Source organism: Empidonax traillii, unplaced genomic scaffold (genome assembly GCF_003031625.1).
Source record: "Empidonax traillii isolate 1590-97213 ecotype Southwest subspecies unplaced genomic scaffold, ASM303162v1 scaffold187:size1931383, whole genome shotgun sequence".
In the NCBI taxonomy this organism is placed as follows: domain Eukaryota; kingdom Metazoa; phylum Chordata; class Aves; order Passeriformes; family Tyrannidae; genus Empidonax; species Empidonax traillii.
This window is the reverse complement of record NW_020955380.1, coordinates 1,315,260-1,341,595: the sequence shown is the minus strand read 5'-3', so window position 1 is coordinate 1,341,595 and position 26,336 is coordinate 1,315,260. Positions and strand designations below refer to the sequence as shown.

Sequence of the window (26,336 nt, the reverse complement as noted above, 5' to 3'; positions counted from 1 at the left end):
CATCATATGCATGGTCTCCTTCACTTACCCCGTTATAAGGCCTCGACCATCCATGCTTCTCTTTAGCTGAGGAGTGGGAGCACCAGAGCTCAGAACTTGCCCCCTTTGAACTGTTATCTCCCAATGTCCTCCCGTCCTCACTGTCTGAACTCTAGAAATCCTCTTCTGACAACTTCATACTGTAAAGGAAAGGCTCTCATTTTAAAATTTCCACTTTTTTCCCAGTGATCCTGTAAGCTGATCCACAAAGGTGCCTTCTTAGAGGGGTGAGGGGAGCTGGAGGTCGGCATTAGCCGGGCAGGGTTAGGGCCCTGAGTGGCAGGTGAAAGTCCACTTGGCTTCACTGGATCAAAGACAACTTTCATATGTGTTGAAATCTCCTTAAAGGCTGCAATGCAGAAGCCATTCATATCACCTACCTCCCAAAGCTGGCCCCAGAGCATGTGAAGTCCTGGGCACGTTGTCTGTTTTCCCAAGCTGTGGCACATCACTGTTATCCTTCCCGGAGCAGTAATTGGGAGCTTGCCTGTACCCACCGGTTTGGTGTTCTCAGAGCAGGACTGAGAGTGCTGACAAGCAAAGCAAATGCTGTGTTTAAAAGATAAGCACTTTGAGAGTCCTAACTTGGAAGTGAATTGGAGTTCAAAATTCAGGCATTAAAATGTAGAGAGCTGGCATAGCCTGAAAAGCAATTTCTGTGTATATTTGCGAAAAGGATGTCAGTGGGGGGAGATGAGCTGTACAGAGATACTGGGACTTGCTTAAAAGGAGTATGGCTGGTATCCAGGGAGTTTAGAAATCGTAGGAAGAAAACTGTAGGTGTCTCAGCAGGCTAGCTGGGGTGTCTGTGGAAATAAGGTACTTAAAGGATGCAGACTGGCACCTTCTGCTAAAGGACAAATGGCCTGGATAACCAGGCAGGAAGGGAGGCCTGAGGAGGGAGCAAGCAGAAGTGGAAACTTGTGTGTCGCAGTGGATTGTCCCAGTGCAAGTAGGTAATGGGTTTTGAATAAAAAGAGTTTGAAAAAGAGGTGCTGAGAGCTATCTGGGATAAAATAATCCTTATATAGCATCTTAATCTGTTACGTTTAGCTACCAAATCTGTCGGACTCTCCAAGTTATCCTCCTAATGCCTGAGTTCTGCGGCAGTGCCGGTTTTATTTCACGTGTCCATCAGCGGTGTGCCTGAAGCCTTGTTCTGTCAGCTCAGGATGGATGGGTTCCCAGTCTCAGGCCTCCCCTGACCTTGAAGACCACGAGCCCTGACTTGCTGGATGGCATGGTATCTCTGATGCAATAAATGCCTTACTGCTACGTGCTCCAAGGTGATGCCACACGCTTTCAGCTCCGTGGCATCGCCAGTGCCCAGGAGCCAAATATCCCACTTTCTGGGTGACCACTAACACAAGGTTTATGTTGTCAGTTGTCATCTCAGTGTAAAGTCTTTGATAGAAATCTCTAATAATAACACAGAGCAAGGTTGTTTGGATCCATTTGGTAATGTAACAATTCCTCGGGGATCCACCACTTGTCCAACCATCCTTTCCCCCTGTAAATCTTGAGTCTTCTGCCTTGGCTGTCAGCCACTCAGCAGTAGAGTACTGGACACTGCTAAGATCAGGCCAATAAAAAGAAATCCCTGACCTGCAAATGCTTAGGCAGGTGGAGAAGGGGGATGAGAGCCTTGGGGAAAATCCCAGTACATGAGGAATTTGCCTGTAGTTAGTGTTCCTGTAGGAAATGCCAGATTGCTGCAGTACCCTGCAGCAGGCTGGATGGCTCTTGTTTCTTCAGCTCCCCATGTCACGCTCCGTTTTCTAAATGTTTAATTACAGATGGATTGTGGTTTGTGGGTTCACAGCTTTTCTCATCTGCTTTTTGTCAGAGGTAAGCAGATGTACTGCCTGTTGCTCTGTAGAGTTGAGTCCCTTGTACAGCAGCTGCGGATGAGTTTGGAGATAAAAACTCCAGCATATGGAAAAAACGGGATGAGAAGCCAGTGTCTGTGGCTGAGATGATCTTGTTTTGAAATACAACCAGCTGGACTCTTTTTCTCCCAGGTGTTGGCCCTCTGCTCCATCCCAGGAAGGTGCTGCCTCCTCAATCCCATGAGCATCAGGGGAAGAGACCTTTGGTGTTTGACCCCACCTTCCTGCCTAATTTGGAGATAAATACCTCAAGGGAGAGAGCCTTGTGCTCTCCCTGCCAGCTTCCATCCAGCCCCTGCAGGGAGTTGAGAGCCAAGCCAGTGGAATAGGATGCCATTACATAACTTACATTGTGTGGCAGTTGGGGGTTGTTGAATTTGCATTTATAATCCATACTCAAATAGGAGCAGAACCTGAAAACATTCTGATTTGCAGTTCCAGTTAGATAACCCAACTTTGTGCTGTCAGCTGCCTGTCTCCCTGTGCTGTGCCATCCAGGGCATTTGGAGGCCAGGACTGGAATATACCCTGAGGATGGTGAGAGCTTTTTGTTCTGGGAAGTACTGCTGGGACCGTGGGCTCCCTCTGCATTCCCAGACTGCCTCCTGCGGTACTGTCTGAGCATCCCCAAGGCAATAAATCCTAGTTGTTAATCGGTTTAAATAATTTTTAAATGATGGATGCATACTGATTTTTTAGTAACCGTCCTAATTATAGTAAATATGCGTAAGAGGGCTGAATTAACATCAAGTAAACAAGGTTAGTTCTGGTATTTTAATGTGGCTGCTTTGCTGTGCAGCCTGTAAGCATTCTTTTGTCATGAGCTCTGTACGCAGTTTTTTATGTGTTTGCAAAGGATATTTCCAGTTAATTTTTAACATGTTCAACAATGTCAGTTTTCCAACTTCGTTATTACTCAGTGAGAAGGAGACCCAAACCCTTCAGTTCATGGCACGGATATTTTCCATTTAATCAGACCGTGAACAATATAAGGAAATAATTAGCTGAAGGGGTGTTTGCTTTTGTCCATGAGCCAGCTTCTGGAGGAGGTTTGAGGACGGTTCACTTGTGGTGCAGGCACCTCCTGCACTGCCTTGGTTTCTGCTCTGTGGTTGTAGCCAAGAAGAAAAGTTTAGTTTGCCAATCCTTGTGGATTTGGGGGCTCTGTAGCTGAGCCTTGGTTCTGTTCCCAAAATGACCTGTGCCACCCCAGGTGTGTCATCGGTAAAGCTGAGACTGACAGCTGCGGTTCCACTGAGTCAGGTACCCCTGGCCTTCCCTGTGAGCAGGGATGGTGTCATGCTGTTCCCTTTCCACTGGACGAGCTGGAGTACATTCCTCCACAGTGGTGTTGGATGCTGCATCCACATCTCCGCAGTGTCACAGTCCCTGCGGTAGCTGCTGGAGCATGACCTGTGAGGTGGAATACTTGGAGAGCTGTCAGCTCATTGTTCAGAGGCTCCAAAGTGAGATTTTACTGAAGGTTTTAATGTTTGGACAGATTCAATTAAAGCAGAAGCCTTGTTTTATTTGAGGAGCTGACTGGCTGTGCTCCGAAAGCTCTCCCTCCATGTTTCCAGTTTTCTAGGTCACTCTTGGATGCTCTAATTTTTTTTTAGAGAAACAGTTAGCAAAAGCTTTGACACTGATGATTTGTATTCTGTCATCTCAGTCTTGAGAGCAAAGAGATACTTTTTTGGCAAGTTCTCCCCCTCCCCAGCCCCCAGTTATCATCATTAGGAGGCTGTCAACAAGCATGAAAAATCTCAGCGTGCCAACTGTAAATGCTAATTGACAGACAAGCAGCTGAAGCTCGTGCAGTGCCTGACCTGCAGCAGGCTGTCTCCTGGCCCTGGCAGTAACTCCTGTGCTTCCTTAGGAAGCAGGATCAGAGTGCTCAGCAGTGAGTCAGCTGGGCTCTGTGCAGAGCAGTGTGATTGCAAACAGGTTAAACTAGAGGTGAGCTAAAACCAACCTTATGAGTGGGCATGATGTGTGCTAGGAGTGTGGTCTGGCTTTTTTCTTTAGACTTACCTTCACCCTTTAGATCCTATTCTGGTATTCTTTAATGCTTCTTTTGGGGACAAAAAAGCTTGGAAACTGCTCCAGTTAAAACTGGAGTTTTGTTGGCAAAGCCCTGTGCCCTGCTGACACAGTCTCTAAAGTGCTTTTGGATGGATTTCATCACCTGTGGATGTCACGGCTAAGGGATTTTCCCCTTTCTTTCCCTCTCTAAAAGTATCCAGTTCCTGTGGGTTTGTCCCTGCTCAGTGAAGAGCTTTGAGACGTGGCTGTGCCCTGTGTGTGCTTTCTGCAAACAGGCTTTGTGGTTTTGTGGTGGCACTGCTCTCTAGAACCACCTCATGGTGGGATTGCTCTGTGGATCAGCCTGCTGACAGTAATATTTACATACTTTGCCATAGGGCTGATTTTTTTAGTAGCTGAAATGGCTGGGACTGAGTTGTATCACTTAGACTGGAATCCAGTACTGCATCACCAACAGACCTCTAAGCAAAAGAACATGTATAGCTGTGTTTGGAAGGTATCAAACAGTAGCAAAAATCATTGCTCCCAGCAGTGAAGTCCTTATGCTCTGTTTTGATGAATTTGGCAATTCAGAAAACAGTCGAATCTGCCCGTGCCCTTGGAAATCTGGGCATTTCCATGGCTGAGAGCTCTCTGTGCTAGTACTGCAGAGCTGTGCTGCCTTTTAAACCCTTTGCTGGTGAGTCAACTCTGTGTTTACTGCTAGTTTTGAGGGGGAGGTTCCTGACTGGGAGGACCAGAGAGACATTTCTGTAGCATTCTGATTTAGAAAGAAAAACCCAAGCTGCTCCGAAGTACAGGATGTTAAAAATCCAGGAGGATTAATGGGCAGAGAGGTCCAGGATAAAATGAGTGAATATGAAAGAGATTGTTTCAGTCTCAATACCAGACAGTACATGTGGCATACCTTGGGCTTACCTTTATTTTTCCCCCCCACCACCGATCCCTGAAATTTTTAGAAAATCTTTGTGATTTCACCAAGATCTGCTCGTTTGAAAGTGGTGAACTGAAATTTAAGAGTATTATCCAAAACATTTTGTGGAGTAAAGGAAGATCTAGATGAAAAAGAATAGCAGTGACAGGCACTAGGGGAAATAAAGGTTCTGAAAATATTTGAGATGGAATCTAGTAACAAAATGGGGAAATGAGGAATTTAAAGTCACTGAATCCTGACAACATATGTCCTAAATGAAGGACTCACTTTTGAGGGTTAAATGATGATTGCAACCTTGAAAATTACTTTATCAAGAAGAAATCAGTGAGAGAGAGCATGCTGGAAAAGTGAGCAGGCAATCAGCAGGGTGTTGGGGAAATTAGGGAGTAATTATGCAAGTGACACTTTCTGCAGCCTCCAAGAACGGAATTTGCAGAAGGGACCAGCACCACATGCACTTAAGTACCATTTTCCATAAACCCAAAAATAATCTTGAGGCTTTCTGGCAAGTTTGTCCTCGATGGCTGGTAGAAGGAGGAAGCTGTGGGACGGATGATTGCCCCACCAGAGGAGGTGATCTCTGAGCTTCCTTGTTTCCTGGGCTATAGGCAGGGCTGCAGCTGCCTGCTGAGGAGCTGCTGTTCCCAAGGGCTTCCCTGGGCTCACAGCTGCAGCTCTGCTTGTGAGGATGTGCACCCTGCCTTCTCTCCCTGCCTCTGCTTGGTGGGTCCTGAGGCACACGCAGGATTCCAGCCTGCTCTCGGCACTGCCCGTCTCTTGAATGTGTGATGGGATGTGATGGGTGCCCTGCCTGGGAGAGGGAGCGTGTCCACCTCAGAGGGACCCACAGTCCTGGTGGAACAGCCTTCATTTTCACTTCTCTTTCTCAGTTGTGTTTCCTCATGTGCCTTAGAGAAGGTACAAACCCTCTCACAGGCATGTGAAGTGGGCAGTGCTCCACGCTGTGGATTCTCCAAGGATGCAGCACTGTGCTCTGGGTGCACGCACCAGACTTCAGCAAGGTACAGGAACAGCTCAGCTTCTGTCAGGCAAAGGCATATCTGTGCTGGAAAGCAGTGCTTGGGCAGCTGGGTGGCAAAAAGGAACCCCCCAAAGTGTTCAAGGCATATAGACCTGGTAGGAAAGGATGGATTTGGTCCATAAAAGGCAGGATGTGGGGAGGGCAGGGTGTGGAACCCCACCTCACAAGGCAGCGTCTTTGGTCTCCAATTTTCTCTACTGTGTTCTTTTGTAGGAGTTAAAGGATTGTTGTACTTGCCACTCAGTGATTCCCTCCCATGAACTTTTCACTCCCACTTTACATATTCCCTTGCATCTCCCTCACGTTCTGCGGAGCAATTCATGCATGGGTGTATCGTGACTTCTGAATAATGACTCTGGGAACTTGAGAAAACAAGTTCATGATTTGCGCTGGGGGCTGTTGTGTGATGAGGCTACTGGGTCAGAGTACCTGGGAAGCTTCTGACTCACCAGAGGTCCCCAAAATACCTGGGGGCCATTTACAGCTCCCTGACATCCACCTGTACCATCCAGCAGCTGCTATCCTGACACTTGGGAGACCTGGGTGTGGATCTCGTTATTGACACCAAGTCTCATTGTGGTTTTGGGCAGTACGGGCTGCGTGGTCTGGCAGTGCCTCCAGTGACAGGAGATGTCTCATGGCTCCCTGCATCTGCTACTCAGTCTGCATCCTGCATGCCCAGGTGTGGTCTGTTGTCCACAGCAGGTGAGAACCACCAGGAATCCCTGCTGCTCGCTGCTTTGGTGGGCTGCTCCAGGCAGGAGCTGGGGAACATGCACCTTCATTTCACTTCATTAAATCATCATCTGCATTTCAGCAAAGCTAGTGGGTTTGTTGGGCTCCTGACACCTCTCCAAAGCATCATGTGTGGATCTGGAAGCAGTGTGTCTTTGTGGACAGTAGAGTCCCTCTGGTGCTGCTCAGGTGCTTGAGGCCACCCCCACGAAGGACTGGCTGCAGGACCAGCCTCCTTGTCATGTGCTGGCATATTTCTGTGAAGGAAAGCCGTGTTTTCATGAGGGACATGAAGACTAACCCAAGTATGAAAATTCTCTCACCTCACTAGCATTTTATCTCATGTTTCTCCTCGAGTAGCTGCCTTGAGGCCAGCCTTGTGGTGGCTGGTGTGAGGGAGGCTGCGCGGCTGCCCCTTGCCAGCACGTGGACAAAAGCAGGTTAAAGCGTTTTCCCACTCTGGTTACTCGTCTCTGCTCTTCCTGGGAGGTGGCCTCTCCTGCCTGGTTCCTCTGGAGCCGACACAGCTTTGTAGCCCTGTGCTAGAGCAGGGCACAGGCTGTTTTCCCTCCCACTTCCATGGCAAAGCTCCAGCTGACTGAACCGGGAGAATTCCTCCCCCTTTCACCCTGTTTTACTTGTGAAGCCTTTAGGAACCAGAGCCTTAACCCCTTTCTTTGCCTCTGAGTGATCTGCGTGTGCTGGGCACGTTCGTCATGTACCCCCTTGTCTCAACAGGGAACTCTTTCCATCGGTGGCAAAGAAGTGACCCTTGAATACACTCCGTGCCCAGAGTTTTGGCGCTGCAAACGTGTAAGTATGAGCTTAGAGCTGTGTTGTACTTCCCCTGCTGGCACTCATGGCAGTGGCAGCTCAGAGGAGTGTTAGATACTTGCTGGGTGGCTGAAGATCTCTCAGGAAAATGAATACCTGTTCTAAAGCTCTTGCCTCTTCTAAGCTGTGCTTTTCTCTTCCTTGGTTTTGGTCCCAGCTCTGAGTGCACATTGTTCTGGTACGGGGTTTTATGCACAGAACAGCTTCATCCCTCTGTGGTGATTCCCTTTTAACATGTGAGGAAAATAGTGTGTGGATCCTTTCTCCTTAAAAACCACAATGAGACAGATTCCGGCAAACGGAATGGAACTTTCACTCTGGTTCGTGTGTGTAACCACCCTCTGCCTCATGCAGGAACCTGTGATGCAGCTCTGAGTGTAGTAAGTGAAGCGGGGAGGGAAGCTTGGAAATGGATCCAAGTCCAGGCAGCAGTTAGTACAGGCTGGAACGGGCCCATTTCTGGGAAAGCAGAGTTTCTGCCCTCTCCAAGGTTCTCCCAGAACAGGAACTTTGGGCTGCAGCAGGCTGGGGGTGATTGCCAGAGAAAGGGCAGGGCTGCTGCCTGCATTCCCACTGACTGCAGACCGAGAGGTTGCAGCAGGGCAGGAAGGGATTGGTTCTAATTAGACTCCCACCTCAATCATGGATCACTATGGGCTACAGAGAGCCTCATCCAGGCTAACTGGGTCCACACAGCTGCCAGCAGAGCTGTTGCTCACCACCTCATCTCTGCTTGCAGTGCTCCAGAGATGAAGTAGAGACAGAAGTTTCAGGCAGTGGTTTCAAACAGCTTTCAGTGCACTGAGAGGTGGCTGCAGTGTATGTCCCCACTGCTGCTGTGCATAACCATGGCCTGAAGGAGCTTCCTTGTGCCCCAGAGCATTTACAAGACTTCAGTTACAGGAAAAAAATTAGTATGAAAGAGGAGCAATGCATTTACAAAAGGTTAAGGAAGAAGTTAGGAATGCTGTGTTCAGAGAGAGCTGTGAAGATGGGGCACTTGGCTCTCTCCGTGATGGCTCTGGGTGGGATAACCATCCAAGCATGTCCAGCCTCTTGTATGTACACTGACTGTCCAAATTACATCAGTATCGACAGTTTAGCTCAGATAAGGACTTTGTCACTGCTTGAGGTGCAAGTTGATGTTAGAGAACACCAAAGTAACTTTTGATCCTTTGAATCGACATGGTGCCTAGCAGGGAGCTTTTGGTCCAGTGTCACTTGAGAAGAGGAAGGATCCCATGTCAAGGACTAGTGAATAAATCTGTGCTCAGTGGTTGTGTGAAAACCCTGTTCCCAAGGCAATCCCAGTTATGAGTCATGTGAACATTTCCCTGCCATTCCAGCCAAGGCTCCTGCTGCCATTATCCATCCTGTCTCAGCCTCTTGCTGTAACTTTTCCATGGCTGTTACTTTCTGAAAGCATGGCACAGCCTGTCATTCTGGAGTAGGTTGTACCCACTGGCTCCAAAACATGACTTCCTCATGCTGTCCATCTTCCATTGCAGTGTAAGGTGTGCACTGTGGGCTACAGATCTTCCTGCTCCTATTGCAAGCTCCCAAGGGATGGTGAGTATATCTAGTCCTAAGTGCCTCGTCAGTTAAAAGTTTCATCTGCCTTAGCAAGTAAGTTTTTCTTCTGGCTTCCCTGTGGCGTCCCTCTTGGTGGACCGTGTAGGAGGATTATTAGTTTTGCTTCATTCAGACCCTTTTTGCCTGTCCATGCTAAAGATGTTACATGTGGATGGGTTGCTGCTAGTTCTCTGTTCCTGTGAGGCTTGGTGGAGAGGTGTCTCAGTGCAGCCTGTTCCAGTGCTTGACCACCCTTTTGGTGAAGGAATTTTCTGTGTGCTGTGGCTCCTCCATCAGCATTGTGAAAGCAAAATCCACACAGCTGACCCAACACAACTGTGGGTTGTAATGAAACTGCCAAGGAGCAAATTAGACAGAGCCTTTAAGCTGCTGTGAAGACAGATGGTGGTGCGTGCTTCTTGCTGACCTGCTTTTCGTGGTTGGGAAAAGGTGTAATAAGGTAGCCTCTCTAGGACTGGGTGAAACAAAACAACTCTCTAGGCATATGCAGTGGTTACTGCAGCTTTGTGTGAGTTCTGGCATGCTTTGTGACTGATGGCTGTGAAATGGACTTCAATGTGCCTCTCTTTCAGGGAGCAGAGCAGGCCCAGAGTCCAGAGGTGGTGCTGAGGGAGAGGACCCATCGACTGAGCAAGAATTCAGTAAGACAATTGCCCTCCCCATCTCCAGGGTTGTGCTCACGCCTGTGTGACTTGCATGGGCAGTTTTTGCAGCTGCAGGTGCAAAACTGGTGGCATATGCAAATTTTACTTGAGGTTCTGTAGCCAAAACTCTGCACGCTACAAACTGCAGACAAATGAGTGCAGGCCTGTCCAAGGTGAGCTGTGCTGGCAGCCAAGTGAGGCAGTGTTGCAGCTTTCCAAACAGTTATGTGCAAAATCACTGTGTGTTCTGCCACGCTGCCCACCGCCTGAGCAGAATGAGAGCAGGGAGATGCTCTGGGGGGGACACTGAAGAGGGAAGCTTCACTGTGCCAAGTTTTGCACTCCCATTTCTTTCTCTCTGTGGGAAGAGGCTTCAGCAGCAGGTGCAGGGCTGGTGATGTCTGACTTTGCAGCCTCACAGCTTTGGCTTCCCTTTCCAGCAGTGTTAGAAGCTTGGGTCGGGATCTCTTTTGCAGTGAAGCCAGGTGGTTCAGAGGCGTTCAAGCACAGAAGCTTGATGGAATTTATCTTCTCTGTATTGCATAGGTAGACTGGGGGGCAGGGTGTTTCCACATTATATCTGTGGTCAGTAGGCACCAGATAAAATCCATGATTATATTATGAAGTGCTTCACACTCTATGTGAAAACATTTCGTTCCTCCTCTCTAATAGCAGAGACAAAGCTTGAAACACCTGAGCAAGAATTGTCAGGTCAACCAGGATCTCCAAAGCAGCCTCTGCAGCCCTCGGTTCCTGCTCCACAGCAGGAGTGTCAGCCTCAGGAACAGGAGCCAAGGAAGAGAGATGAAGGGAGAGAGCGGCGACCCTCACAGGAGAAGAGGAGGGACATGGACCGGCACCAGGAGCCGCCTTCTCAGAGGGAAGGGGAGGAAGCCACACCACCGGATGGTGGAGGAAGCAGAAGTGAGTGGCACAAAGCCCAATTCTGGATTCCTCTTGCTTGCACTCCATCTGCAGAAAGGGCAGCATTTCACTAAAACCTCTGGAGGCTGTTTCTGTGTTGTGCAAATCCATGGCATCAAGGAATGGTGGGCTGTCCAGCTCCAAAGGTGCTGACAAATTGCCTTTAGGAAGATTAATTCAGGTTGAGCTGGCTTTAGGATGGTGCAGTTAACTTAGCAGCTTCAAAAGTCTCTTTGGCCAGGGGTTACCCTGAGCTCTGAGGATGGGCTATTTTCTGCTCTGTTTTCTGAGAAGGAAAGGTCAGCTATTGGAGTTGGTGCTCTGAGCATCTTGCAAAGTGGAGAGAAAAAAAAGCAACGGCTTCCAGAGAAGCCGTGCTGTTGCTTTGAGTGGGTTTAGTCACAATAAACTTAGTTCTAAATTATATTTTTTTCCCCTGTTTTTTTACTTTCCGGGCCACCTCCCTCCATGTGCTTTCCCAGCAATCATGCTGAAGCGCATCACTCGCTTCACGCCCCCCGAGGTGATCGTGGGGCTGCTGGCGCCCTACGTGCGGCTCTCCACGTCCAGCGTGCGCATCATGAAGAACAAGGCCGGGCGGATGGGGCAGACCTACGGCTTCATCGAGCTGGAGTCGCATGCTGTAAGTAGCTTCTTACTTTCACATGCTCCCCCTGTTGGCATCTGAAATCTGTAGAAGTAGGGAAAGCACAGGAATACGAGAAATCACGGTGCTTGGGAGGCAACTGTCCTGGAGTGAGTCCTCTTCTGCTTGTCTGGCCAGGTACAGTTGTTGCTCTCTGGCTTTAGGAGTCAAAGACTGCCTGTTGTCACAAGCTGTGACACTGTGTTTCTTGTCTCAGTGCATTTTTTCAATAGACCCTCCTAAACTTAAACACCTCTTACAGAGATATTTTGTTTGCAGGGAACTTGAATTCAATTGTTTCCGTTTGCAGAAGGCAAGAATCTCAATTAACACACAGTTCATGTTGGAGGGATCGTATTTTTTGGCTCCCAGACCTCCATAGCAGTGCTTTGGCATTGTTCCAGAGGATGTTCACCAAAACTCCTTGGAACAACAGCAGCCAAAGCAGCCCTAGGAGGATGCAAGTCCCTAACTGGCTGCTGAAAGTGGTCATAGGACAAGCAGAGAACCTCACAACGCATTTGCCCCTTTTATCGCATCCTAAATACCCTTCACTGACGTTTAGACTAATACTTAGTGTTGTGTTTCTTGTCCTACTAAGCACAAAGCATTCCTTTCAGGCAGGCTGGATTTGGAAGATGGGCTGGTTTCCTTCTCATGAAAGTGACATTCTCCTTTCCTTTTACAGGAGGCGCTGAGGTTGCTAAAGATACTGCAGAACCTGGATCCCCCCATCTGCATTGACGGGCGTACGTTGGAAGTGAATCTTGCTACAGGAAGAAGAAGGTACAGACAGATGAGGCAGTGGGACTGTCCTTTGTATAATGTGCTGCAAGGCTAGAACTGTGTTGTCAGACCAGGTGCCTAAAGTTTGGCACGGGAATTAGCACAGATGTTCCTACACCCTAAAAATGTGTTGAAGAAGTGAAGACATCAGAGCTTGTGATTGAGCAGTATGGGATAAGTGATCATACTGCATATTGCTGTTGTCAAGCCATCAAATCCCATACTGAAGGAATTAATGCGTTCAGCTTTTTAAAAAGCATTTGGAGAGATTCATCTTCGTGGATACAGCAGAGTGGGGTCATAACTGTTGTGGAGAGACAGTGATCTGCCAAGTCTGTCTCCTGGGATGGACACAATCCGAAATGTGGCCAGCAAAGATGGTCTTTCTGCCTTTATTTGTCCTGCTGTCATTTTGAGTGTACTGAGATTAATGTGAAGCCAAATTGACATTGACCTGCAACCTTTATCCCAACAGGAATGACTATGGGGAGCACGGTGACAATTCCTACTATGGCCCGGTAGGTCTGCACAGCTTCCCTGTGGGTCACTGAAAGGTGGGGAACGCTTGGGGCGACAGGCCAGGCTGTGTTGGGTTTTTTCCCTCTGGGCTGCTGAAAGTTTAGCAGGTTTGATGGGGTGATAATGCTCATTACGTGCTCTCACTGCTGCTCTGCCCCTCACACTGTGTTTATCATGTGTGGAAGTGAAATTAGAATGCAGGTGCTGCTGGAGGAAGTTCGGGCTGGGTTACCCACCACGCTTTACAGAGTGATTTAATTGATGAGTGATCTCAGCTCCTGGAGTGCTCAGTCCTAGACTACAGAGCTCTTCCCATACTGAATGGGCTGGAGGCTTCCATGTGGATTGCTATGAGCACCTCTTATGGAGGCTGCAGAGATCTTGTGCTTTGCAACACTGTCCATTGCTCTGTACATGAAAAGCTGTGTCTGCTTGTGCTCTATTTAGGGTAGCTAAATGAGCCATTCTGCTGAACTTTGGGCCTCTGAGAGGGAGGAGAAGCAATATGATGTTTGTCAAAGAGTCTCTTATCTGTTTGTGTTGTTCACTTACTCCAGGGCAGAAGGGGCATGAGGGACAGGAGGGGTGGCGAATCGCAGCGACGCACCAGAGCACAGTGTAAGTTAAACTCTGCTTCACTCCTACTGTGGAGACTTTTCTTCCTTAAAAGGGCACTGACATGTAGAAATCAGCCCAAAAATATTTTTAAAGGCTAAGAGTAGGTTTGTTTGCTACACCCACTTCTGAGTTCCTTTGCCAACTTTGTTTAGTCACATTTTCCTATCTGATGATGTGTTTCTCTCTACTCTCACTGTGCGAAACTACATGCAGATAAAGGAAACTTGCCTGTTTTTCCTTGTTGTGGAAAACTGATGGGATAAAATCAGCCTGGCAGTTACTAGCGGAGACGGAAGAAAATACACTTGATGCAGCAGTGCCAGTAGCTGGAAGAGCACTCCTGATTGTTTTACGAACTTATATGTAACATTGCTGAGCTCTGTCCAAGAACACTTGGGAAATGAAGAGCATTCCTGACATTGTGGGCCTACTACCCTTAAGGCCTTTGGCTTTTCCTGTCGAAACAGTTCGCTCCCCTTTCTTCTCTGGAGCTTTCATGCACCCACGGGGTGGAAGGGATGTGGGGAGTGTCATCACTTCAAACAGGAGACTGTTTGAGAGAGAACAGCTCTTTCTTGTTCACAGGGGTGGGTGGATACAGAGCCTGGTACTCATTACCCCATTCTTAGGGAAATTACTGAATTTCATGTCTTTGTCCGGCGAAATGTTGTGGTCTGGTGATCTCAGCACAGCCTCTGTAAATCTACTTTGATGTGGACAGTTTTGCCAGAGTCCTAAACCAGAAGAATTGTGAAAACTTATTACCCTTCTTAGTCTTTAAAGAAAAGAAGATGTAGGTCAAGTGATGTGAAGATACTCATAGCTCTCTTGCCAGGAGGGAAAAAATCCTTCTTTCCCACCCTTGATCCTTTTGCCAGTGTCATATTTGCTCATGCTTTTGTCTTTCTAAAAGGCAAGTTCTGTCTTTGCAGTACTGGTGCTAACTCTTGTCTCTCTCTCTCCAGCACCATCGGATGTGTCTACATATATTTATGATCCTGAAACTGGGAATTACTATGATCCCATAGCTGGGACATACTATGACCCCAGGACTCAGGTGAGTGTGTGGGAAGGAAGCTTTATGTGCAATATGTTCTTACAAACAGCCCTTCTCTGGAAAGATTTTGCATCTAGATCCTGAAGATAGGGCAGTATAGAGGCAGCTTTGTTTTTTTCACTCCGTCCTTTGACCTATATGAAAGGGAAAAATATCATTGAAAAATATCAACTTAATGAGAGGCTAGGAACCCATTATAGCTCTGTGTTGAAGCAGCTGTAGCCATCTCTTTGACCTCTGAAACCCTGCCTTTGAGAGGTTTTTGGTCTGCTCTTCCTTGAATAGACTTATAAGCAGAGCATCATTGCTAAATTTTACTGAAGACATGTGACTGTAATAAAAGATGCACAGCACAGCTCTGTTTTCATCTGTGGTGTCTTTGCTTCTCCACCCCAGCCAGCAATAGTTATGAGGATGCCAAAAAAGAGCCATCAGCATAGGTTCTCTGGGACTATCATCTTGTTTTCATGATCCGAGAGATGTCTTTTTTGGGGGCAAGCAGGGCAGTGCTCTGATGACCTGTCTTGCCCCCCAGCAAAGTTCTGAAGCCTTTTCCCTCTGCAGTCCCTTCTTAGTGGGCTGGTATCCCCAGCCCAGTAAGGACAAGAAGCCCAATAAGAAAATTGCAGGGTTTTGGCTAAGTCTGCTGCAAATGCCTCTTTCAGAGGGAAGTCACGATAGACCGAGAATCCTCCTCATCCCGAGAATCCTGCTCGCCCCCGACAGAGAGCAGGAGGCGGCGGCACGGGAGCCAAGAACGGACAAATGAAAGGAGGGAGCCACACAGCAGGGACAACAGGGACAAAAAGGACAAAGGGAAAAGTACTTCTGCTAAGGTAAATCCCTCCAGGCATCAGAATGGTCAGGGAGCTGAGGCCAGGAGGCTGAGGTCATGAGAGGTTAGAAAATAGAGATTAATCGGAGGATTCAGGAGGGGAGGGACAGTGAGAGAAGACAGTGAAATACAGGGAATCACTAGCTGGCTAGGAATGTGGTTGTTGTCCAGCCAGGTGGGAGTAACTTCCTGAAATTTTTCTCTTGTGACATTAAATCCAGGGCTTCTCATCCCTTCCTTATGGTAAAGGATTGAGACACGTCCAGGTAACCGAGACACACATTTCCCTCACACCGCTGAAAGCACCCAGCTATTGTAACAGGGACTACAAAAGCTAGCAGAGACATTGAAACATATCAAGTCAGATGATAATGGAGGCTCAGCTCTCCCCTAACTGCAGTTTCTATCCCCCAGTCCTAGGGCAGTGCTGCTCCCACTGAACAAACATTGTGTCCCCAAGTGGGAAGAGCTGCTGGTTGAGAGTAGCTGCTCAGAGTGGTGTTTGAGCACAGGCAGGGCTATGGTACTCACAGTGCCTCAGGAATGCCAGGAGAGTGGGTGGAAGTGATCTACCACCAATGCAGAAACTTTGTTCTTCCTTACCTCTTGGTCTGGGTGTGCTCTGGCATGACTAGTCCTGGGCAGCTTTGACCTGCGGGGTGCAATTGTCCCCGAGACTGGTACCAAGCCAGCCAAGAAGTCTCATCTAGTATGGAGGCTTTCAGGATCACTAACCTAGGAGAAACGTGGTCCTGTCTGAATGGAGGGTAAAAGCACCTCCAGTACAAATCCTTCCATCATATTTCCCTGCCTGTTTCTCTGTGGGTGCTCAGAAGTGGCTTCCTGGCTGCACTGTGCACTCTTTGACCCCTGTGCTGCTGCCGGCCTAATACCCAGTCTTGTGTTTTTCAGAATGAGCCTGGAGAGGAGAGGTTCTTTGCAGAAGACGTCTTCAAAAAGCCATTGCCTCCCTCTGTGAAGAAGGACGAGAGCTCAGGCCTGGTGAGATGTTGCATGGCACTTGTCTTCCTGGTCAAGTGTGAATAGCTCATGAACTGCTAAGCTGGAGCCTGTCCAGGGCTTCTGTTGCTTCTCTGTGAAGTGTGTAAATGTGAGGCCTGCTCTTTGTGCTGCTGAGCACACAGGTGAGCATCACAGGCTCATCCTGTTGCAGTGCTGAGTGTCTGCAGTCTCTGGTGTTCTCTGGGCATAGCTTCAGGAGAGCTGTGGATTCCACAGAATGCAAATGTCTCCCACCACAACCACCATTTCGTTTCTGCCAAATGCCTGGTGTCCTCTGAGGCCTGTTTGAATAGTGTTTAGCTATTGTGTGCACTGAGTCCATGGTGGTCTCAACACTTTATCTTGACTGTTTCAGACTGAGACTGGAGAGGAGAAGTTCCCTGCAGAAAACGTCTTTAAAAAACCTTTACCTCCTTCTGTGAAAAAGGAAGAGAGTGCAGCCCCAGTAAGTGACTCCAGAGGATTGTGTTTTGCCTTGTTTGAACCTGGGGACAGGACTAGTGAGGCTTACCACAGCCTGGCTTTGACCCTGAGTGACAGAGGTGGGAGCACTGGGGATGGAATGGTGAAGGCAGTTTGTTTTATAGCTCTGACTCTGTTTGTAGTCTTCTAGCATGGGGAAATTTGATACCTGCATTTAAACAGGGTCTCTTTACTCAACCAGTCCTCAAGCAAAAAACTCTTCCAGCCACCTCTGGGCTGAGGAAAGGCAAACCTCACTGACCTCCATTGCTGGAGGAAGTGACTGACAGCAGCTCCCTGCCAAGTAGCTGCTGCCTCAGTTGGCTTCTGGTGCTCAGGTGTGTGGCAGGTTGGGAAAGCCTGGCACCAAAGCATGGCCTGTCTAGAGAACAGAAGGCCTTCCACCCTGTGGTGTGAATGCAAAGCCAGCCAGCTTCTCTGCATTCTCTACCTGCCCTGCTGGGAAGCTGCTCTCTCCCTCCTGGGCTGGAACAGAGACAGCAGTCCCAGGGAGGTTGACTGGGGAGGCAAAGCCCCGCGTGGCCGGGCAGGCTTGATGCTACAAACTGTCATGCTTTTCTGCCGATTCCCTCAGCCCAAGGTGGTGAACCCTCTGATAGGACTTCTGGGAGAGTATGGAGGAGACAGCGACAATGAAGAGGAGGAGGAAGAGGAGGAGCAGTCCCAGGCTCAGTGGCTGCCACCTCCCACCCACCCACCAGCACAGCGCGAGGAGCAGCCACGGAAGGCCAAGGCCAGCGACGACAAGCTCACCGACTGGAACAAGCTGGCCTGCCTGCTGTGCAGGAGGCAGTTTCCCAACAAGGAAGTGCTCATCAAGCACCAGCAGCTTTCCAACCTGCACAAGGTATGGGGGAGCAGTGGGTGGGGGGGGGGTGTGCTGCAAGCTGCTTTTACCTTGATGGCTTTGTGATCTGCAGGCAAAATGCAGCGGTTGGGTGGGAAGAGCTGTGCTGAATTAGGCACAGTAGCAGGCAAAGTTCCCCTGAAGCTCTGTTCAAAGCATTGTGTGAGCTGCTTGTTCCTGCCATGGGAGTGCTGTAACATCAAGGTGTGACTTTGTAAGCTGTAGTGAGATAGCTGAGGCTTGGGGAGAGTGGGGTGCTGGCACACACAAGTGTGAGAGAAGTAAGGACTTGGCACATGCCTCCCCATGTTCTGGGCTGCTTTTGAGCTCTTGCTTCTAGGAGGGCCAAACTGCGTACTGGTTAAAATAAGACTGGTTGCCTTCCTTTCTGCAGGAGGAAGCACTCCAAGCCTCTGTGGGGGAGCAGATAGTCTGGGCTGCAAGAGAGGCTGCTGTGCCTGGTCTAGTGCAAGTGCAAGAACATGCTGCTTTACCTGTGCTCCTTACGGGTGGAGCAGATGACCCTGACAGCTTGTGTTCTCTGCTTGACACTGGCTTCTGTTTTCCTCCTTCCAGCAAAACCTAGAGATTCATATGAAGATCAAACGATCTGAGCAGGAACTGGCGTATTTGGAGAAGAGAGAGCGTGAGGTGGGTCTGCTGTGGTGGGCAGACTGCTGCTTGTGCTTTTGCACTGAGGGGATGGTGGTCCCAGGTGGACCCTCCACTTACACACCGTATCTGCAGCCTTTCAGTGAGTGAACTGTGGGCTCACTCTGCACTGGGACCTGTTGGTAGTGCTGTGGCTTCTAAGAGCTTGTCTCCCTTCTCCCAGAAGGGTCTTGAGTGTGGTTCTGCAAGCCAGGGCTCTGGGCTAAATGGGATCCAAATTTCCATCTAAACTGGTGTGGTGTATGTGCTGCTGCTGCCTGGCCAGAGATGGGAGAGCTGTGCTTGTCCATTGTTTGGAATGTCACAGAGCTGCTCCTGGTGCCATAGCTGGAAGGCTGCAGCCACAGGTCTGAGTCAGCCCAACAGGTGCCATCAGGACAGAGTGAGTGGACTGTGATGCATTCAGTGTTTGTGGGTCCCCAGAACAACCTTCCAGCCAGCTGAGGATGAGATGAGATCTGTCTGCAGAGCTTTCTCCTGCAGTGTTGAATCTTTCATAGGTCCTGTTCTTACTTTGTTTTTTCTCTTGTGAAGGGGAGACATAAAGACAAAGGAAATGACCGGAGAGAGAAATTCCAGCAGATGGATTCACCAGAGAGGAAACGGCTCAGATATGACCGAGATTCAGAGAGGTAATGGTTGCTCTTGGTTAGATTTCCTTGGGGAAGCTGATGCTGGGATGGGGTGTGTGCTGCTGGCATGCCAAGGCCAGTGGGGTAGGGCTGCAAAGTAACAGACAGAATGTCAGACAGACTTCCCCAAACTTTGAGCCTGTTGTGCTGCAGGACATCTCAGAGAGGGCCGGAGGAGGCCAAAGATGGACATGAGGGTTTAGGGAAAAGCAGAGATAAGCTGTCTGGTGCTGGAGGGGCGAGATGGGGAGTTGAGTGTGCCTGGCCAGGCACAGAGAGCAGAATGCAGCCTGTTCCCATCCACCTCGTCCTTAAGGCACTTGCTGTCCTCCTGTCCTGGCATCTAGCCATTGAAAGAAAGAGCAAAGCTGTGTTTCATCTGTTCACTGACTCAGAGGAACGCTGGGAGCTGTTTCCATCTCATTCAGAGTAGGTGGAGGAAGAAAGTGCGTGCTGTGCGGAGCTCGCGACAGACCTGCCTGCTGCGAGCTCGCGTGTTCCAGTGGGCTGAGGAAGGGCCAGGCATGTGTTGAAGACAAAACTGGTTATGTGCCTGTTCCCTTCTGGTACAGCACCTCAGAAAGAGACCTTTCCTCCGTGTCTTGCAGTTTAAAAATCCGCATCTTCTCTTCCCTGTTTTCCTGGAATAGCTTTGGGTAAACTAAAGCAGTTTGTGTGCAGTGTCATCAGCAGCCAGAAAGTAGAACTTGTCTGAAGGAAGCTATTTTTATGCTGAGAGGTCTTCAAAACTGCGGGTTTTGGTTAATGGTTTTGGATGAGTAATGACCAGGTGGGAGAAAGGGTGTCCGAGTTAACACTGCATCTGTTGAACTCCCTGACCACAGCACTGAGAGAAAAGATAGATCTAACAGAGCAGCAGGGATTAGACTTCACTTTCTTGCTATTGCTAAAATTCTAATTAAGGAATACAAGCACAGAACGCTGCTGGCTGGCTTGTACTGTAAATATTTTGGAACCTGAGCTCATTTCCTGTGCCCTGATGTATTTCCCCCTGAGGTGGGACAAGAAATTTTGCAGTCAAAGGTGTGTGAGCCCTTCACACAGAGTCCACTGCGGTGGTTTCCTTAGGCGGTGTGCTTCTGGCAAGAAGCTTGGAAATCCCTCATGAGAGGTTGGAATGTCAATGAAGGTTCTATTAGCAGAGCTAAAAATCCCTGGCATGTGTTTGAAGCATTGCAAGATTGGACAATTGATTCTCTCTCTTTTGCAGTGACTTTGATCCAAGGATTGACAGTAACAACAAAGGGAACCGAATGGTGCAGTCTCCGGGGTGGAAGAAGGGCTTTGGCCACAGCCAGCAGGGCACAGCATCACCAATGGAGGTGAGTCTTCCCTTCCTTTCAAAGCACACTATTGTCCTGCAACCCATAATGTCTCCCACAACAGCTGGAGGAAGTTCCCAGCCAGAGCAAGAGGCAGGCTGCAGGTCTCGGCACCCTCTTGCTGGAATAATATGTGTGCACTGATGAACTTTGCAGGCTGGGAGGGGCTGCAAGTATGTTGGCTGCAGAACTAGGTTGGAATTTATATAGATCTGGAGGTGTTGGAAACAGAACAACAGTAGATCAGGAAGGATGTGAGCATCTGATTAGTACCTGCCTGAAGCCAGGCTGGGGTTTGAGCAGGTCACCAGCTCAGTGTTTTGCAGCCACATGATGTGGGGGAAAAGGTGAACCTCTCCTCAGGAGGTGTGAGTGTAGCCAAAGCCACGGGGCATGTCATGCTCTTTGTCTGCTCTGCTTAGCTCTTGTGAGGCTCTCACTGCCGTTGCAGACTCTGGACATTGGAAAGTAATGCCAGGGCATGTCGCCTGAGGAGCAGTCCCATCAGCTAAGCATGTCAGGGATAGGTAAGGGCAGCTTGGAGCACGGCTCATGGTGTGACTTCCAGCTTGCAGTCGAGTATATTGTTAAAGCAAATATTTGAGGCTTTGTGACGCGTGTTTGCTTGAGCCCACACACACGAGGCAAGAGTCCCTCTTCAGTGCAGACAGCAGGAACTGACCCCAGCTGCTGCTGAGTCCTCGTGGTGAAGTTCCCGTGCCCATAAAACGGGCTTTGTTGCAGGGCCAGCTCCAGCAACGCGCTCTGGGAGGCCTGAACTCCGACCAGGGCTCCCTGTCTGGGTGGGGAGCTCGTGGCAAAGCACAGCCCCCCCTACAGTTCCTAGAAAGGCCTCCCAAAAGAGCCCTAGAGATTGTGCTTTTCTTTCACTTCCAAGTCATGTTAGACAAACCCTTGTGCCCACTTCAGCCCCACAGGACTTTAATCTCTTGGCCTTATTGATGAGATCTCTGGTATTCAGGTAACTTGGACTTGAGAGAAACTTCCAGCCTTGGGCCTGCTCTCCTGGGCCAGCCCCAGGCAGGTATTCCTGAATAATGCAGGCGCTGGCTGCAAAAACCAGTCCTTGAACACTGGTTGAAATTCCAGGCGAGGTACCAGCGCCCATGGGAGCTCTGTTAGAGAGAACAGCTGAGCTTGTGCCAATGCAGGCTAACCACAAACAGTTCCCCAGGAGCCCAGCTCTCTTCGGCGCTTTCCTTTGCTCGGTTTCCATCCTGGCTGGCACGTGGCTGCCTCGGCTGCTGGCGCTGCCTGCTTGGCTGCCACCCCGCCGTATGCTCCTGTTGATCCCCACAGCCCATCCCTGGGGTGTGATTCTCAACGGGCATTTGCTGGCTGTGGCTGCTTTTGTTGCCCACAAAGGACCTGCAGTTTCTCCCAGACAGCTTTTGGAGGAACACGGGGCACTTGCTCCTCCTCCGCCCACGGATCCTCCTGGGAGCAGTCAGCAGTCCTTGAAGCAGCCCAAGGGAAGCTTTTTCTTTACTGGAGGAGAAATCATTAACGCTGTGTGTCTGTTTGCAGGCAGAAAATCGGAGGAAGGGCCCTGGCCTGGGGGCCCCTGGGAAGCCCCCCAAGAGGCAGTCGAACGAGACCTACCGCGACGCCGTCCGGAGGGTCATGTTTGCCCGCTATAAGGAACTGGAGTAAACAGTGGAAGAACCCCAAGCCAGTCTCTCTCCACCTTCGTCTCCTTCTCTCTGTGTCATGTTCTTTTTGAAGGTTTGGTCTTTTTTTTTGTTTTGTTTCGTTTTTTTGAATTGTTACAGGTTTTGCTGCTAGAATTTTTTTAATAAAACTGAAAATTTGTCAGTGCTTGTCTTGTGGCTGAAATTATGTGTTTTAAAAGCGTGTGATGCTTTGGAGGATTCCCACTGTGTTTTGCTCTCTGCTGATGAGGTGCCTGGGAGTTGAAGCCATGTCAGTGAGGCTGGGACAGGTTTGGCAGCTTGGAGGCCCTGCCAGCAGTGCCACTGTCCTGCAGTGTGTTCCCTGCCATCTCAGGGACAGGCGCTCCTGGTGCCGTGTACTCCTGGGTCAGGATGGGAGCTGGGATGGCCCCAAGGCCTGGGAGGAATTCAGGAGCAGGAATGACCTGTGTGGGATTCATCCTGGCTGCTAGTGAGGTCAATGGGGTTCAATTAATAGCAAGATCTGAAAGGTTAAAGGTGATCTCACTAATGCTGCGTGTCATTAATGTCTGGGCTGCCCAACTGGGCAAAGCATTCCACATGGGGCAGGCTGGATCTGATGGCAGGGGTGTGGGTACCCTCATGGGGACATATCCATGCTGGCCCATGGTGGCAGGGGCTGTGTTCAACAGGGGAAAAGCCGAGCAAGTGCTGCTGGCACATCCCTGGGAGGTGCAGTCAGTCAGCAGGAACGTGTGGTGGTGGGGCCAGAGCACAGTGAAAGTGTGTTTGTGTGTGAGCACAGCAGGGACCACGGGGGGCAAGGCTGACTGTGGCCTGTAGGGATAAGGGTGATGCTGATTGCAGTGGCTGGTGGGAGCAGAGCCCATGCCTGGCGAGCAGGGGGTGGTGCTGGGGCTGCTGGTACTTCCCTCTGCCTTTCTGCTCTCCTGGCAGAGAGCAGGGCCTGACACTGCTTCCAAATACCCCAAAGGAGGCAAAGTAGGAGACGTGGAAGCTGAAAGCAGTGGGATTTGGAGGTGAAGAGCCACCTGCAAGAGCTGACAACTTCCAAAGCCAGCAGAAGACCTGTCCAGGCTGCATTTCCTTGTCTCTGGCACAGGCAGTGCCACAGCAGTGTGGAGGACTCGCTCGTGGCACCACGGCCCAGAATGGTGGAGGTGGGTATGACACTGTGCTGGTGAGTATGTGTGTGTGAGTGCCTGCAGTCTTCCTGGAGACCCAGGCATGCGAGGGAAGGATGGGGAAGGTGATGGGCTCCTGGGAATGAACTCCCAAACAGGGAGCAGAGATGGTGGCACCAGGTCAGGCATAACAAGCTTGTGCTCTCAAGTCTGGAAATTATCCGTGCACAAAGAAGGAAGAAGTATGACTGTGATGGGACACCATTTTCAGTGGGTCATGAGGGAAGAGGGGAATCTGGGAGCAGATTCGTAGCTGCTGCACCTGGGTGGGCCAGGCACCTGTGTGTGCCAAAAATGAGCACCCACAGAACATTCCCAAGACAACCAGAAGGAGCCTTTGCAACCATCAAATGCAGGAACCCGTTCTGATTTTATTAATCTGCTAAGTGGGTACATGCATCTTGGTGAAAGCCTGTTAACGACTGATGATATGTAATTAATTAGAAGATAATAAACCTGATAAATGTAAGAGCAGCTTCCCTTAGACAGATGGACCTCACTAAATAATGTATGTTCCTTCGCTTAGCCATACACTCACTTGCTTCTAGCCTGTGATGTGCGTGTGTGAGAGGAGAGGCAACACAGCACTTTCCTTGCAGGCCCATTGCCAGGGCTCAAGTCAGGAACAGAAGAGGAGCAGGAACAGACTGCTGTGAAACGAGGAGGAAAAAAATAATTACAAATAGCTAATTGGAGGATGTATCTGTCTCCAGTCAAGAGAAATCCTTTTTCTGTCCGTGGAGGTAGATCTACCTCACGTTACTTATATGAATCATAGAAATACTTGTGTTTGCTTCTGTTATTTTGAGGTTCATAGTAAATGGTTGTGGGAAATCAGGAATACTGCTTGTGTCTTGGGATGTTGGAACATCACAGTGTTACTCCCAGAAGTGTGGGATTTCCGGGGATGTGCTGTGTGTGGCTTGGGAACACCACTCACACGGACTGTAGGGATTATCCCCCTGCCAGCCCATGGAAAATCAAGGTATTCCCTGGATTGATATTGACTTAATTCCTCCAAATTCCTCTTGCCTGATGTAACCCAGTGTGAGCTCCCGTGTATTCCCTTGAAGATGTGTGTGTATGTACTCTGTGTACGTGTCTGTGTAGGCACGGCATCCATCCATGTGGATATCCAGGATCAGGGAGTGTGGAGCAGCCCTCTGCTGGGGCTGGGATGAGGTGACTGGAACGAGGTTATTAATGAGCTGGAACAGATAAATAGAGTGAGACTAAAAGCATTAAAAAGAAGCACCAACCCAGAAAAACGTCACATTCCCTTGGGAAAACAGCAGTGTAGGTGGTGATGCAGAAACCCTGACTATTTCTCCTTGGTGCGGTGGTTTTGGTGTCTTTTATACTTTTTACAGGATAGTCACACAAAGCCACAGCTGAGTTTGCAACTACTTTTATATCTTATAAGGCTTTTGCTTTTATTTCAGAGATTATTCCCCACTGTGCTAGTGCTGTGGCTGTGTTCAGCACGTGTCCTTGTGTGCCATCCTGTGGTGAGGGGTATGGCCCAGGTTACAATTTATTTTTATTTTTGAAGGTCCTGATAAGAGAACTGGAGCAGCTCACAGGGTAAGTCCTGTGCTGTAGCAGTTGATTGCATGGAGATGTTACACAGGAGGAGGAGTGGGGCAATCCACAGCCACAACTAAGGCTGGTATGGACAGAACTGTGTGTACAAGGAAGAGGAAAAGGCAGAACAAGGGGTTTAAAAGGATTTTATTTGAAAGGAACAGGAGCCACGGACTGAGAGTGGAACCAAAGAGGAGGTTTTCTTTCCCAATATCTCAAGTGCAGCTGTGCTGGATGTCGGGGCATTGCACGCCTGCACAGGTATGGCTGGGCTTGGCACACAGGCAAAGCTCTGTCAGGGCACCCTGAAGGCACAGGACACCAGCCAGCAGAACATGAGCTGGGAACAGCTTAAGTGAAAGTTCTACTTTACAGTAGAAGCTTTAGGAGTGAATACATTGCAATTAGCCGACTTTTTTTTATATCTTTCAAACAAATCCATAAGCCTTCTCTTTATTTGAAATGGAAAAGTAATAAACTTATGTACCTACCCCTAGATAGATATGGAAAGATACCAGATGAGTATGTTGAACAATTTTACTCATTTAGTGCTTTAAGACTCAAGAAACAGGAGTTCAGTGTTCAGAGGGGGTTGTCGCTCAAACCATGCCCCCATTTTAATGTAGGTTCTGTATTTCCTTATTTATCCATATACATACAAAGACCATTCTGTTCTTTGTTCCTGCACTGGGGACATTATGCTTTCAAATGTCACCAAGTATAACTCTGTGAAGCTGCACTTTCATGGACTTCCTTTCAGTAGCACAAAGATTCAAAGGAAGATGAATGACACTATAGTAAGTCACACAGTGCCTGGAATAGCCGAGATAAGCACGGACACAAGCCCTTGTCCAAACTTCATGTGGATCTCTTTCACCAGCACATTTTGAACGGGATGGTTTGGCCAAGTTGCTGCTGGGTCCGTGCATGTGCTGCTCAGCCCTTTTGCAGCCTGGAGGAGGCCAGTCCTGTCCAGCTGTTAAAGTGCACCTTGCTTCCCTAGGGAGCACTTGGGAATGCTGCAAGGAAGCCAGGAACGTGAGCATTACCCCCCAGGGACAGAGTCCCCCGTCCCACACAATGGAAGGATGGGCTGGTCCAGAAATGGCAGAGGGCTGGATAACAGCCTGGAGCTTTCCCCTGGAGGTGGTTCCAGCCACCACCTCACAGACCCCACTGCTGCTGCGGACACCCAGTGCAGGACACCCGTCCCTGGGCTTCACACTGAGCCATGCCAGGCTTGAGCTGGAGGGAAGGAGAGGATCAGCCTGAGGAGCTGGAGTGCCTACATTAGGGTGATTTGCATTCCCATCACAGAGGGGCAGTGGGAGCAGGGTCACCCCAGTACAGGCGGTGCAGTCCCACCCACAAGCTGGTGACAAAGCTGCCTATAACTCCTGTTACACCCAGAGCCTCAACGGGGTCTCAGGCAACTCCCTTGGGTCCTGTTGCTGGGACACAGGGGAGGCCCAAGCAGGTCTTTTGCGCAGACAGGAAAGTCCCCTTCCCTAAAGTCCTGTTGGGGTGTGCCTGCTCCAGTGCCTTAATTTGGCTCTGGGGTGCACTTCTGAAACTGATCTCATGACTTTCCCCACTTTTGGATTGTGTCCTGGAGCAGCTCTGCAGAGGTCGGGCTTGGGACAGAATCAACCAGATTCCTTTCAGATGAAACCAACCCCAATATGCTCCAGGAATGCACCTCATGCTCCCCAGCCACTGATGGGCGTTCAGGCTGCAGGATCAGCCCAGAG

General features: G+C 49.4%; 1 protein-coding gene across 3 annotated transcripts in view; it reads left to right on the top strand.

Moving 5' to 3' along the window:
• RBM6 (RNA binding motif protein 6) overlaps nt 1-21,977 on the top strand; it is a 55,867-nt gene extending 33,890 nt beyond the window's left edge. For 2 of the 3 annotated variants that reach the window (XM_027886427.1, XM_027886428.1), the window contains exons 7-23: nt 7,424-7,498; nt 9,028-9,088; nt 9,685-9,753; nt 10,429-10,680; nt 11,163-11,323; nt 12,015-12,112; nt 12,588-12,630; nt 13,189-13,249; nt 14,215-14,306; nt 14,972-15,142; nt 16,054-16,143; nt 16,520-16,609; nt 17,222-17,494; nt 18,071-18,145; nt 18,701-18,798; nt 20,030-20,141; nt 21,690-21,977. In XM_027886427.1, the coding sequence (XP_027742228.1) occupies nt 7,424-7,498; nt 9,028-9,088; nt 9,685-9,753; nt 10,429-10,680; nt 11,163-11,323; nt 12,015-12,112; nt 12,588-12,630; nt 13,189-13,249; nt 14,215-14,306; nt 14,972-15,142; nt 16,054-16,143; nt 16,520-16,609; nt 17,222-17,494; nt 18,071-18,145; nt 18,701-18,798; nt 20,030-20,141; nt 21,690-21,815 (1,947 nt within the window). In that variant the 3' untranslated portion in view covers nt 21,816-21,977. The remainder of the gene's footprint in view (nt 1-7,423; nt 7,499-9,027; nt 9,089-9,684; nt 9,754-10,428; nt 10,681-11,162; nt 11,324-12,014; nt 12,113-12,587; nt 12,631-13,188; nt 13,250-14,214; nt 14,307-14,971; nt 15,143-16,053; nt 16,144-16,519; nt 16,610-17,221; nt 17,495-18,070; nt 18,146-18,700; nt 18,799-20,029; nt 20,142-21,689) is intronic. The other variant, XM_027886429.1, reaches the window with a different exon arrangement.
• The last annotated feature ends 4,359 nt before the right edge of the window (nt 21,978-26,336 follow it).